This window comes from Pezoporus occidentalis, unplaced genomic scaffold (genome assembly GCF_034315485.1).
Source record: "Pezoporus occidentalis ecotype Australia unplaced genomic scaffold, CSIRO_AGI_Poc_V1 ctg454, whole genome shotgun sequence".
Lineage (NCBI taxonomy): Eukaryota > Metazoa > Chordata > Aves > Psittaciformes > Psittacidae > Pezoporus > Pezoporus occidentalis.
Genome location: NW_026915785.1, coordinates 3,281 through 15,648, shown reverse-complemented (window position 1 = coordinate 15,648; position 12,368 = coordinate 3,281). Strand labels below are relative to the sequence as shown.

The window sequence follows — 12,368 nt, the reverse complement described above, 5'->3', positions numbered from 1 at the left end:
CAGTTCTTCATCATTGGCCAGTCGGAGGTGACTTCAGGGAGAAGACGATGAGGTGCTGTGGAAGGTGACCCCCCAACAAGAGGGTTCTGGGGCACCATCTTCTTGGAGGTGACCTCAGGGACACAGCTCTTGGGCACTGTCCCATTGGAGGTGACCTCAAAGAGGGTCACCAGGTGTCATCCAAGTGGAGGTGACCTCAGAAACACCCCAAGCCGTTGTCCCCACCAGAGCCGCTTTATTGCTCCCAGGACTCCTCCGTCCCCGTCCCCAGGTGAGGATGGGGGGGCCCATTGGGGGGTGCAGGGCGCTGTGTCCCACCACCCACCATGGGCCCTCAGGGCTCCTTCTGCGGTGTCTTCTCCTGTGGCTCCAGGGGGATCTTTTCCTTGGGGTCTTCCTTGGGCTTCCGCTTGGCCCTAGGGGAGGAGGAGACTCCATGGACATGACAGGGGCCAAGTCCAGTGCCTGCCCATCAGGAGCTCCTGGCACTGGGGCTTCTGCCAATTCAGCCATCCAGTGAGCACCAACACAGATGTGTGTCCATCCGTCATCCGTGCATCCATCAATCATCCATACATTCATCAGCAAACCATCATCCATCTATCCATCCATCCTTCCATCCATCATCCATCCACCATCCCTACATTCATCATCAATCCATCATCCATCTATCCATCCATCCTACCATCCATCATCCATACATTCGTCAACCCATAATCCATCATTCATCCATCATCCATCCATTCATCATCCATCATCCATCCATCATCCATTCATTCATCATACATCATCCATCACCACCCATCCATCATCCATCATTCATCAATCCATCACCCATCATTCATCCATCATCATCCATCCATCAACCATCATTCATCATCCATCATCATCCATCCATCATCCATCTACCCATCATCTATCCATCATTCATCATCTGTCACCATCCATCCATCCATCATTCATCCATCATCCATCCACCATCCATTCATCACCTATCCATCTATACATCATCCATCATCCATCCATCACCTATCCATTCATGCATCATCCATCATCCATTATCATCCATCCATCATCCATCTATTCATCATCTATCAATCATTCATCATCATCCATCATCCATCATCTATCCATCATTCATCATCATCCATCTATCCATCATCCATCCATCCATCAATCACCTATCCATCCATGCATCATCCATCATCCATCCATCATCCATCATCATCCATGCATCATCCATCATCCATCATCATCCATCCATCATCCATCATCATCCATCCATCATCCATCTATCCATCATCTATCCATCATTCATCATCATCCATCTATCCGTCATCCATCCATCCATCAATCACCTATCCATCCATGCATCATCCATCATCCATCCATCATCCATCATCATCCATGCATCATCCATCATCCATCATCATCCATCCATCGTCCATCTATCCATCATCTATCCATCATTCATCATCATCCATCATCCATCCATCCATCCCCTATTCTTCCATCCATCATCCATCCATCACCTATCCACCATCCATCCACCCCTCATCCCCTCTCACCTGCTCTCCACCTCCTGGATGGTGTCTGGAAGGGGCATGTTGAGTGTCTCCGGAAGGAACGCGGCCACCGCGGCTGCCACCACTGGGAACACCCCATAGACAGCAGGGGGCAGGAGGGGGTAGGACTCATCCAGCATCTTCACCAGCGGCGCCACGATGCCACCGACCCGCGCCATGGTGCTGCCAAAGCCCAGCCCCGTCTGCCTGCAGCCGCCATGGGACAAGGACACCAGGGTCACCCATAGGAGATGGGACAGGGATGCCTGGTGTCACCCATGGGTGCTGGTACCTGATAGGGGTGGGGTAGAGCTCGGTGGTGTAGAGGAACACGCAGTTGAAGGAGGCTGAGAGGCAGCCCTTGCCCAGCACCGCCAGCGCCGTGCGCAGCGTCTGCAGCTCTGTGGGACACGGACATGGATGGATGGGGGATGGAGGATGGATGAGTGATGGATGGATGATGAATGTATGGATGATGGATGGATGATGAATGTATGGATGATGGATGGATGATGGATGATGGATGGAAAATTGATTGTGGATGATGGATGATGGATGAATGGATGAATGATGGATGATGTATAGATGGATAGGTGATGGATGGATGGTGGATGGATGATGGATGAATGATGGATAGATGGATTATGGATGATGGATTGATGGATGATGGATGATGGATGATGGATGATGTATTGATGGATGATGGATGGATGGAGGATGGATGATGGACGAATGAATGATGGAAGGATGATGAATGGGTGGATGGCTGGATGGAGATGATGCTTAATCCAACGGCTGGAGAAGGGAGCGATGGGTGAGGAGCATACGACAGTTGTGTGACCCACAGGTGGGGACATCAGGGGCTGGACCAGGCCCTGCAGGAGGTCCCATTGGCCCCAGCACTCACCTGTGGGCACGAAGATGTTGGCGATGATGGCCAAGCCTGCCAGGAAGAGCGCTACGGCAAGGGACAGGCGCCGGCCCACGTAGCTCAGTGAGATGGTCACCACCACCTTGGCTGGGAAGTCCACGGCGCCGAAGATCACCTGGATGAGGTAAATGCTGACCCCGAAGTTCTGCAGGTCCATGGCCAGCCCATAATAGGAGAAACTGATGGAGAACCTGGAGCGGGGCAGTGGGATGGACCTTGAGCTGGTGGCACCAACCTGGGGTGTTACTGTGGGGTGGGAGCTGAGGTGGGGGAGATGAGGGTGGTGGTGCCATTGGATGGCTGGATTCACTGATTGTCCAACTGTTCATTCATCCATCATCCATCCATCATCCATCCATCCATCCATTCATCCATCATCCATCCATTCATCCATCCATCCATCCATCCATCCATCCATCCATCCATCATCCATTCATCCTTCCAACCATCCATCATCCATCCATCCATCCATCCTATCTATCATACATCAATCATCTGCCCATCATCCATCCATCTATCACCCATCCACCATCCATCATTCACCCATCATCCATCCATCATCTACCCATCATCCACCCATCCACCATCCATCATTCACCCATCATCCATCCATCATCCACCATCCATCACCCATCTTCCCTCGCGACCCCATCCCTCCCTCCTCCTCCTTCCCCAGCCCCACCACACGATGGAGAGGCAGAAGAAGATGCGGCGGATGACGGGCGTCCGGACCAGGTCAGAGATGGTGTAGGAGGCCTTGAGCCCAGCCAGCTCCTCCTTCATGTGGGACCTCAGGATCTGGAGGTGGGGGTTGCGCAACGGGACACGTTGGTGGGGACAGGGGTGGGAAACCAGGACACACACCCCCCCCCTCCATGGGGCCACCAAACCTCCACCGTGATCTTCTCCCCTTCCTCCTTCCTCCCGTTGATCCCGGCCACGCGCTGCAGGACCTTCACGGCCACCTCGGCCTTGCCCGAGAGCACCAACCAGCGCGCGGACTCCGCCAGCCACCTGCAGTGGGAGGGGATGATGGGGCCCTGGAGCCGTCACTGCGTCCCCACTGCGTCCCTACTGCATCCCTACTGCATCCCTACTGCATTGCACTGCATCGCACTGCATCCCCACTGCATCCCTACTGCATCGCACTGCATCCTACTGCATCCCTACTGCATCCCTACTGCATCCCACTGCATCCCTACTGCATCGCACTGCATCGTACTGCATCCCTACTGCATCCCACTGCATCCCTACTGCATCCCACTGCATCCCTACTGCATCGCACTGCATCGCACTGCATCCCTACTGCATCCCACTGCATCCCTACTGCATCCCTACTGCATCCCTACTGCATCGCACTGCATCGCGCTGCATCGCACTGCATCCCTACTGTATCCCTACTGCATCCCACTGCATCCCTACTGCATCGCACTGCATCCCTACTGCATCCCTACTGCGTCCCACTGCATCCCTACTGCATCGCACTGCATCCCACTGCATCCCACTGCATCCCTACTGCATCCCACCTCATCCCACTGCATCGCACCTCATCCCACCACATCCCACTGCATCCCACCACATCCCACCATATCCACTGCATCGCACCTCATCCCACCATATCCCACTGCATCCCACCTCATCCCACCATATCCCACCTCATCCCACCACATCCCACTGCATCCCACCACATCCCACCATATCCCACTGCATCCCACCTCATCCCACCACATCCCACTGCATCCCACCACATACCCACATCCCACCTCATCCCACTGCATCCCACCTCATCCCATCACATCCCACCACATCCCACCACATTCCACCCCATTCCACCTCATCCCACAGCATCACATCCCACCACATCCCACCTCATCCCATCACATCCCACCTCAACCCATCACATCCCACCTCAACCCATCACATCCCACCTCATCCCACCACATCCCACCACATTCCACCACATTCCACCCCATCCCACAGCATCACCACGTCCCACTGCATCCCATCACATTCCACCCCATCCCACCCCATCCCACCACATCCCACCACATCCCACAGCATCACCAGATCCCACCACATCCCACCGCATCCCACCACATCCCACCTCATCCCATCACATTCCACCCCATCCCACCTCATCCCACAGCATCACCCCATCCCACCACATCCCACTTCATCCCACCTCATCCCACTGCATCCCACCACGTCTCACCAGATCCCACCTCATCCCACCGCACCCCACCTCAGTGTCCTACCAGGAGTAGAGGAGGAAGCCGAAGAAGGGCAGGGACACGGTGAGCTGGAGGCTGCGCCAGTGGGGCACGGCAAAGGCCACCCCTGCCAGCAGGATCTGCCCCAGGGTGTAGGCAAAGCCGGTGATGGCCACGGTGATGGCGCGGTGGGACGTGGGGATCCACTCCACCACTGCGGGGACACCGTGACACAGAGGGGCCTGGGCATGGCCAATGGGCCCAGCCATGGCCATGGGGGTGACAACACCCATGGGGCAGTCCAGGCATGGCCATTGGGACAACCCAGCCCGTGGCCAATGGGTTGTGCCCTCCACAGCCATTGGGTCATCCCCACCCATGGCCATTGGGTCATCCCCACACACGGCCATTGGGTCATCCCCATCCATGGCCATTGGGTCATCCCCACCCATGGCCATTGGATCATCCTCATCCATGGCCATTGGGTCATCCCCACCCATGGCCATTGGGTCATCCCCACCCATGGCCATTGGGTCATCCCCATCCATGGCCATTGGGTCATCCCCATCCATGGCCATTGGATCATCCTCATCCATGGCCATTGGGTCATCCCCATCCATGGCCATTGCGTCGTTCTCATCCATGGCCATTGGGTCATCCCCATCCATGGCCATTGGGGTGTCTCCATCCATGGCCATTGGGTCATCCCCATCCATGGCCATTGGGTCATCCCCATCCATGGCCATTGGGTCATCCTCATCCATGGCCATTGGGTCATCCCCATCCATGGCCATTGAATCATCCTCATCCATGGCCATTGGGTCATCCCCATCCATGGCCATTGGGTCGTTCCCATCCATGGCCATTGGGTCATCCCCATCCATGGCCATTGGGTCATCCCCATCCATGGCCATTGGGGTGTCTCCATCCATGGCCATTGGAACATCCCCACCCATGGCCATTGAGTTGTCCTCTCCACAGCCATTGGGTTGTCTCTTCCATGGCCATTGGGACATCCCAACCCATGGTCATTGGGCTGATCCGATCCATGGCTGTTGGGTCATCTCCATCCATGGCCATTGGAACATCCCCACCCATGACCATTGGGTTGTCCTCTCCACAGCCATTGGGTTGTCTCTTCCATGGCCATTGGGACATCCCAACCCATGGCCATGGTGATGTCCCCCTGTGTCCCCTGTCCCTCACCCAGGCAGGCGATGCTGAGCCCGAAGCCGGACAGGGCCATGCCACCAGCGAAGCGCAGGACGCAGTAGGTCGCGTAGTTGGGGGCAAAGGCAGTGCAGGTCCCCATCACCCCCAGCTGCAGGTAGGACCACATCAGCATGGCCTTGCGCCCGAACCTGCAATAGCAGCACTGGGAGGCACTGGGAGGCACTGGGAGGCACTGGGTGCTGGGGGGGGGGCAATGGCCAAGGGAGAAATGGAGGCTCCAGGGGGGTTCTCTTCACCTTTACCTGTCCGAGAGGCCCCCCAGGACGAGGGCACCCACCAGGACCCCGGCCATGTAGATGGATTGGGCCATCTGCCGGAGCTGCCGGTAGCTGCAGACCAGGTCCCACTGCAGGGATGTGATGAGGCGAGGTCCTGCTCTGTTCTCTTCTCCATCCATCATGCACCATCCATCATCCATCCATCATCCATCCATTCATCCATCCATCATCCATCATCCATCCATCCATTCATCCATCCATCATCCATCATCCATCCATCCATCATCCATGAATCCATCATTCACCCATCATCCATCCATCATCTATCCATCATCCACCCATCATCCATCCATCATCCATCCAGCACCCATCCATCCATGAATCCATCATTCACCCATCATCCATCCATCATCTATCCATCATCCACCCATCATCCATCCATCATCCATCCAGCACCCATCCATCCATTATCCCTCCATCATCCATCCATCATCCATCATCCATCATAATCTATCCATCACCCATCCATCCATGCATCATCCACCATCCACCATCCATCATCCATCATCATCCACCATCCATCCATCATCCATCATCCATCCATCATCCATCATCATCCATCCACCATCCATCATCATCCACCATCCATCATCCATCATCATCCACCATCCATCCAACATCCATCATCCATCCATCATCCATCATCCATCCATCCCCCATCCCCCATCCCCTTCACCCCCCACCCCCATCCTCCCCACCCCCTCCATCCCCACCCCATCCCACCCCTTTCCCACCCCCAGGGCCCCTTTCCCCCCAGCCACCGTAACCACCACCCCCCCCCCATGCCCACGTCCCCACCTCGGTGACGATGGTGGCCACGTAGGTGCTGCGGTCGTACTCCCACCCATCGCCGCAGGGCTCGGTGCGCCGGGGCCCGGCGCTGCCGTTACCGGAGCTCGAGGCCACGTAGCGCAGGCAGGAGCCAAGGGTGGCCTCGAAGGTGCCGTTCCCCCCCCATCGGGTGCCATTGGGCAGGTCCCAGGTGGCACCCGGCGCCCATGGGGTGGTGTTGAAGGGGGTGGCGAGGCGGCAGCGGTGGGGGGGGACGGCGGCGGTGAAGTTCTGCAGGAGGTTGTGGCTGGCCATGAGCAGGATGGGCACCACCAACAGCGTCGTCTGCAGCACCTGGAACCGGCCCAGGCCCCCGACCTGCGCCAGCACCGCCCCGAACGGCATCGCCGGGGCACCGGGACTGGTACCCGGGGGGGGGGGGGAGTGTGAGAGGAGAGGGGGGCACAGCGGAACCCATGGGGTAATGGCACCCATAGGGACAGAAGCACCCAGAGGGGAACCAGCACTCATGGGGACAGTGGCACCCATGGGGACATCAACCCTAGGGGCACCCATGGGGACAGAAGCACCCATAGGGGAACCAGCACTCATGGGGACAATGGCACCCATGGGGTAATGGCACCCATAGGGACAGAAGCACCCAGAGGGGAACCAGAGCTCATGGGGACAATGGCACCCATGGGGTAATGACACCCATAGGGACAGAAGCACCCAGAGGGGAACCAGCACTCATGGGGACAATGGCACCCATGGGACAATGGCACCCATAGGGACAGCAGCACCCAGAGGGGAACGAGCACTCATGGGGACAGTGGCACCCATGGGGTAATGGCACCCATGGGGACAGAAGCACCCAGAGGGGAACGAGCACCCTTGGGGACAGTGACACCCATGGGGACATCAACCCTAGGGGCACCCATGGGGACAGAAGCACCCATAGGGGCACCAGCACTCATGGGGACAATGGCACCCATGGGGTAATGGCACCCATAGGGACAGCAGCACCCAGAGGGGAACGAGCACTCATGGGGACAGTGGCACCCGTGGGGTAATGGGACCCATAGGGACAGCAGCACCCAGAGGGGAACGAGCACTCATGGGGACAGTGGCACCCATGGGGTAATGGCACCCATAGGGACAGCAGCACCCAGGGGGGAACCAGCACTCATGGGGACAGTGGCACCCATGGGACAATGGCACCCATAGGGACAGCAGCACCCATAGGGGAACCAGCACTCATGAGGACAGTGGCACCCATGGGGACATCAACTCTAAGGGGCACCTATGGGGATAGCAGCACCCAGAGGAGAACCAGCACTCATGGGGACAGTGGCACCCATTGGGACATCACCCTAAGGGGCACCCATGGGGACAGCAGCACCCATAGCAGCACCAGCACTCATGGGGACAATGGCACCCATGGGGACATCAACCCTAAGGGGCACGCATGGGGACAGCAGCACCTATAGGGCAGTGGCACCCATGGGGACAGAGGCACCCATGGGGAGAGCAGCACCCATGGGGACATCAACCCTAAGGGGCACCCATGGGGACAGCAGCACCCATAGGGACAGTGGCACCCATGGGGATACTGGCAGCCATGGGGTCACTGGTATCCATAGGGAGAGCAGCACCCATAGGAACAGTGGCACCCATAGGACACTGGCACCTGTAGGGACATTGGCACCCATAGGGACACTGGCACCCATAGGGACACCAGCACCCACAGTGACAGTGGCACCCATAGGGACAGTGTCAGAGGGGGACAGCGGCACCCATGGGGACATCAACCCTAAGTGGCACCCATAGGGAGAGTGGCACCCATAGGGACAGTGGCACCCATGGGGATAGTGGCACCCATAGGGACACCAGCACCCTTAGGGACAGTGTCAGAGGGGGACAGCGGCACCCATGGGGACATCAACTCTAAGGGGCACCCACAGGGACAGTGGCACCCATAGAGACAGGGGCACCCATGGGGACGTCAACCCTAAGGGGCACCCATAGGGACACCAGCACCCACAGGGACAGCAGCACCCATAGGGACAGCAGCACCCATGGGGGCAATGGCACCCATAGCGACAGCGGCGCCCATGGGGACATCAACCCTAAGCAGCACCCATAGGGACAGCAGCACCCATAGGGACAGTGGCACCCATGGGGACATCAACCCTAAGCAGCACCCATAGGGACAGCGGCACCCATGGGGACATAAACCCTAAGCAGCACCCATAGGGACAGCAGCACCCATAGGGACAGTGGCACCCATGGGGACATCAACCCTAAGCAGCACCTGTAGGGACAGCGGCACCCATGGGGACATCAACCCTAAGCAGCACCCATAGGGACAGCAGCACCCATGGGGAAATCAACCCTAAGGGGCACCCACAGGGACACCGGCACCCATGGGGCCACCAGGGCATGGGGACACCCCCTATAGGGACCCTCTTGCGTCACGCGCCCTCCCTCCCCCCCCCCCCGAGGCTCCCTGGGTCGGGGACATCCGGTCAGATGCAGCTCCCATGTCCCCCCCCTCCCCCCCCCTGTCCCTTCCCCCCCCATATCCCCCCCCCCCCCGATGCCCTCACCCCATTCCCCTGTCCCCAACCCCCCCCCAGGCCCCTCCCCCCCCATATCCCCCCCCTTGATGCCCTCACCCCATTCCCCCGTCCCCAACCCCCCCAGTCCCCAACCCCCCCATGTCCCCCCCCCAAGTCCCCAACCTGTGCCCGTTCCCCCCCCACAATCACTTCCCCTACCCCAGATCCATCCCCTTACCCCACTGTCCCCTCCCCAATGTCCCCAGCCTGGCCCCCATCCCCATCCCAATCCCAATCCCTGTCCCCATCCCCATCCCAATCCCTCTCCCATTCCCTATCCCAAACTCTGTCCCTTTCCCTATCCCAATCCCTGTCCCCATCCCTATCCATGTCCCTATACGAGTACCTGCCCCTGTCCCTATCCCAATCCCGATCCCTGTCCCTATCTCAATCCCCATCCCAATCCCTCTCCCTATCCCAATCCCTCTCCCAATCCCTGTCCCCATCCCTATCCCTGTCCCTATACGAGTACCTGCCCCTGTCCCTATCCCAATCCTTCTCCCTATCCCAAACCCTCTCCCTATCCCTGTCCCTATCCCGATCCCTGTCCCTTTTCCTATCCCATTCTGTCCCCATTCCTATCCCATTCCGTCCCCATCCCTATCCCATTCCCTCTCCCCATCCCTATCCCTGGCCCTATCCCAGTACCTGCCCCTTTCCCTATCGCAAACCCGATCCCTGTCCCTATCCCTATACCTGTCCCTGTTCCCATCCCTATCCCTATCCGTGCCCCTGTCCCTATCCCAATCCCCATCCCGATCCCAATCCCAATCCCTATTCCAATCCCTATCCCGATCCTGATCACTGTCCCTATCCCAATCCCTCTCCCTATCCCGATCCCTGTCCCTTTTCCTATCCCATTCTGTCCCCATCCCCATCCCATTCCCTCTCTCCATCCCTATCCCAATCCCTCTCCCCATCCCTATCCCATTCCCTGTCCTCATCCCTATCCCAATCCCTATCCCTGTCCCTATCCCAGTACCTGCCCCTTTCCCTATCCCAAACCCGATCCCTGTCCCTATCCCGATACCTGTCCCTGTTCCCATCCCTGTCCCAATCCCTATCCCAATCCCTGTCCCTATCCCAATCCCTATCCCGATCCTGATCCCTGTCCCTATCCCAATCCCTCTCCCTATCCCTGTCCCTTTTCCTATCCCATTCTGTACCCATCCCTATCCCATTCCCTCTCCCCATCCCTATCCCAATCCCTCTCCCCATCCCTATCCCATTCCCTGTCCCCATCCCTATCCCAGTACCTGCCCCTTTCCCTATCCCAAACCCGACCCCTGTCCCTATCGCGATCCCTGTTCCCATCCCTATCCCAATCCCTGTCCCTGTCCCTATCCCAATCCCTCTCCCTATCCCTGTCCCTATCCTGATCCCCGTCCCTATCCCAGTACCTGTCCCTGTTCCCATCCCTATCCCAATCCCTATCCCTATCCCTATCCCTATCCCAATCCCTGTCCCTGTCCCAGTCCCGATCCTGATCCGTGTCCCTATCCCAGTACCTGTCCCTATCCCAATCCCCATCCCGTTCCCTATCCCAATCCCTATCCCGATCCCTATCCCTATCCCTATCCCAATCCCCATCCCGATCCTTATCCCAATCCCTATCCCAGTACCTGTCCCTATCCCGATCCCTATCCCTATCCCAATCCCTGTCCCTTTCCCTATCCCCGTACCTGTCCCTATCCCTGTCCCTGTCCCTATCCCGATCCCTATCGCGATCCCAATCCCCCTCCCTCTCCCCGTACCTGTCCCTGTCCCGTTCCCGTTCCCGTTCCCGTCCCGTTCCCGTCGCAGCTGAGGCCAAAAGCGAGGGATTCGGGCAAAAGTCCCGGGATGGGGGGGGGGGGGGGGGGGAAGGGGGGGGGGGGGCGGATTCCAGCGCGGCGGGAGCGCGGTGCAGGGTCCCCCCGCCCGCCGGCCCCATAGAGCCCCACAGAGCCCTATGGAGCCCCATAGAGCACCCATAGAGATCTATAGTGACCCACAGAGCACTCACAGAGCCCTATAGAGCCCCATAGGGCACCCATAGAGATCTATAGTGACCCACAGAGCACTCACAGAGCCCTATAGAGCCCCATAGGGCACCCATAGAGATCTATAGTGACCCACAGAGCACTCACAGAGCCCTATAGAGCCCCATAGAGATCTATAGTGACCCATAGAGCACTCACAGAGCCCCATAGGGCACCCATAGAGATCTATAGTGACCCACAGAGCACTTGCAGAGACCTATAGAGCCCCATAGAGATCTATAGTGACCCACAGAGCACTCACAGAGCCCTATAGAGCCCCATAGGGCACCCATAGAGATCTATAGCGATCCATAGAGCACTCACAGAGCCCCATAGAGCACCCATAGAGACCTATAGCGACCCATAGAGCACTCACAGAGCCCTATAGAGCCCCATAGGGCACCCATAGAGATCTATAGCGATCCATAGAGCACTCACAGAGACCTATAGAGCCCCATAGAGATCTATAGTGACCCACAGAGCACTCACAGAGCCCTATACAGCCCCATAGGGCACCCATAGAGATCGATAGCGATCCATAGAGCACTCACAGAGAGCTATAGAGCCCCATAGAGATCTATAGTGACCCACAGAGCACTCACAGAGCCCCATAGGGCACCCATAGAGATCTATAGCGATCCATAGAGCACTCACAGAGCCCTATAGAGTCCCAAAGGGCACCCATAGAGATCTAGAGTGACCCACAGAGCACTCACAGAGCCCTATAGAGCCCCATAG

General features: G+C 57.9%; 1 protein-coding gene across 1 annotated transcript; it reads right to left on the bottom strand.

Annotated features, from left to right (window-relative positions):
• Positions 1-215: 215 nt before the first annotated feature.
• Positions 216-11,464, bottom strand: LOC134172392 (solute carrier family 22 member 6-A-like). Its single transcript, XM_062635463.1, has 11 exons — positions 11,364-11,464; positions 7,016-7,409; positions 6,182-6,285; positions 5,913-6,067; positions 4,752-4,920; positions 3,387-3,510; positions 3,179-3,294; positions 2,473-2,687; positions 1,858-1,966; positions 1,569-1,772; positions 216-416 (listed from the first exon to the last, which is right to left on the bottom strand). Exons 2-11 carry the CDS (start codon positions 7,391-7,393, stop codon positions 335-337), a joined length of 1,656 nt encoding a protein of 551 aa, XP_062491447.1. The 5' UTR covers positions 7,394-7,409; positions 11,364-11,464; the 3' UTR covers positions 216-334.
• Between the last annotated feature and the right edge of the window lie 904 nt (positions 11,465-12,368).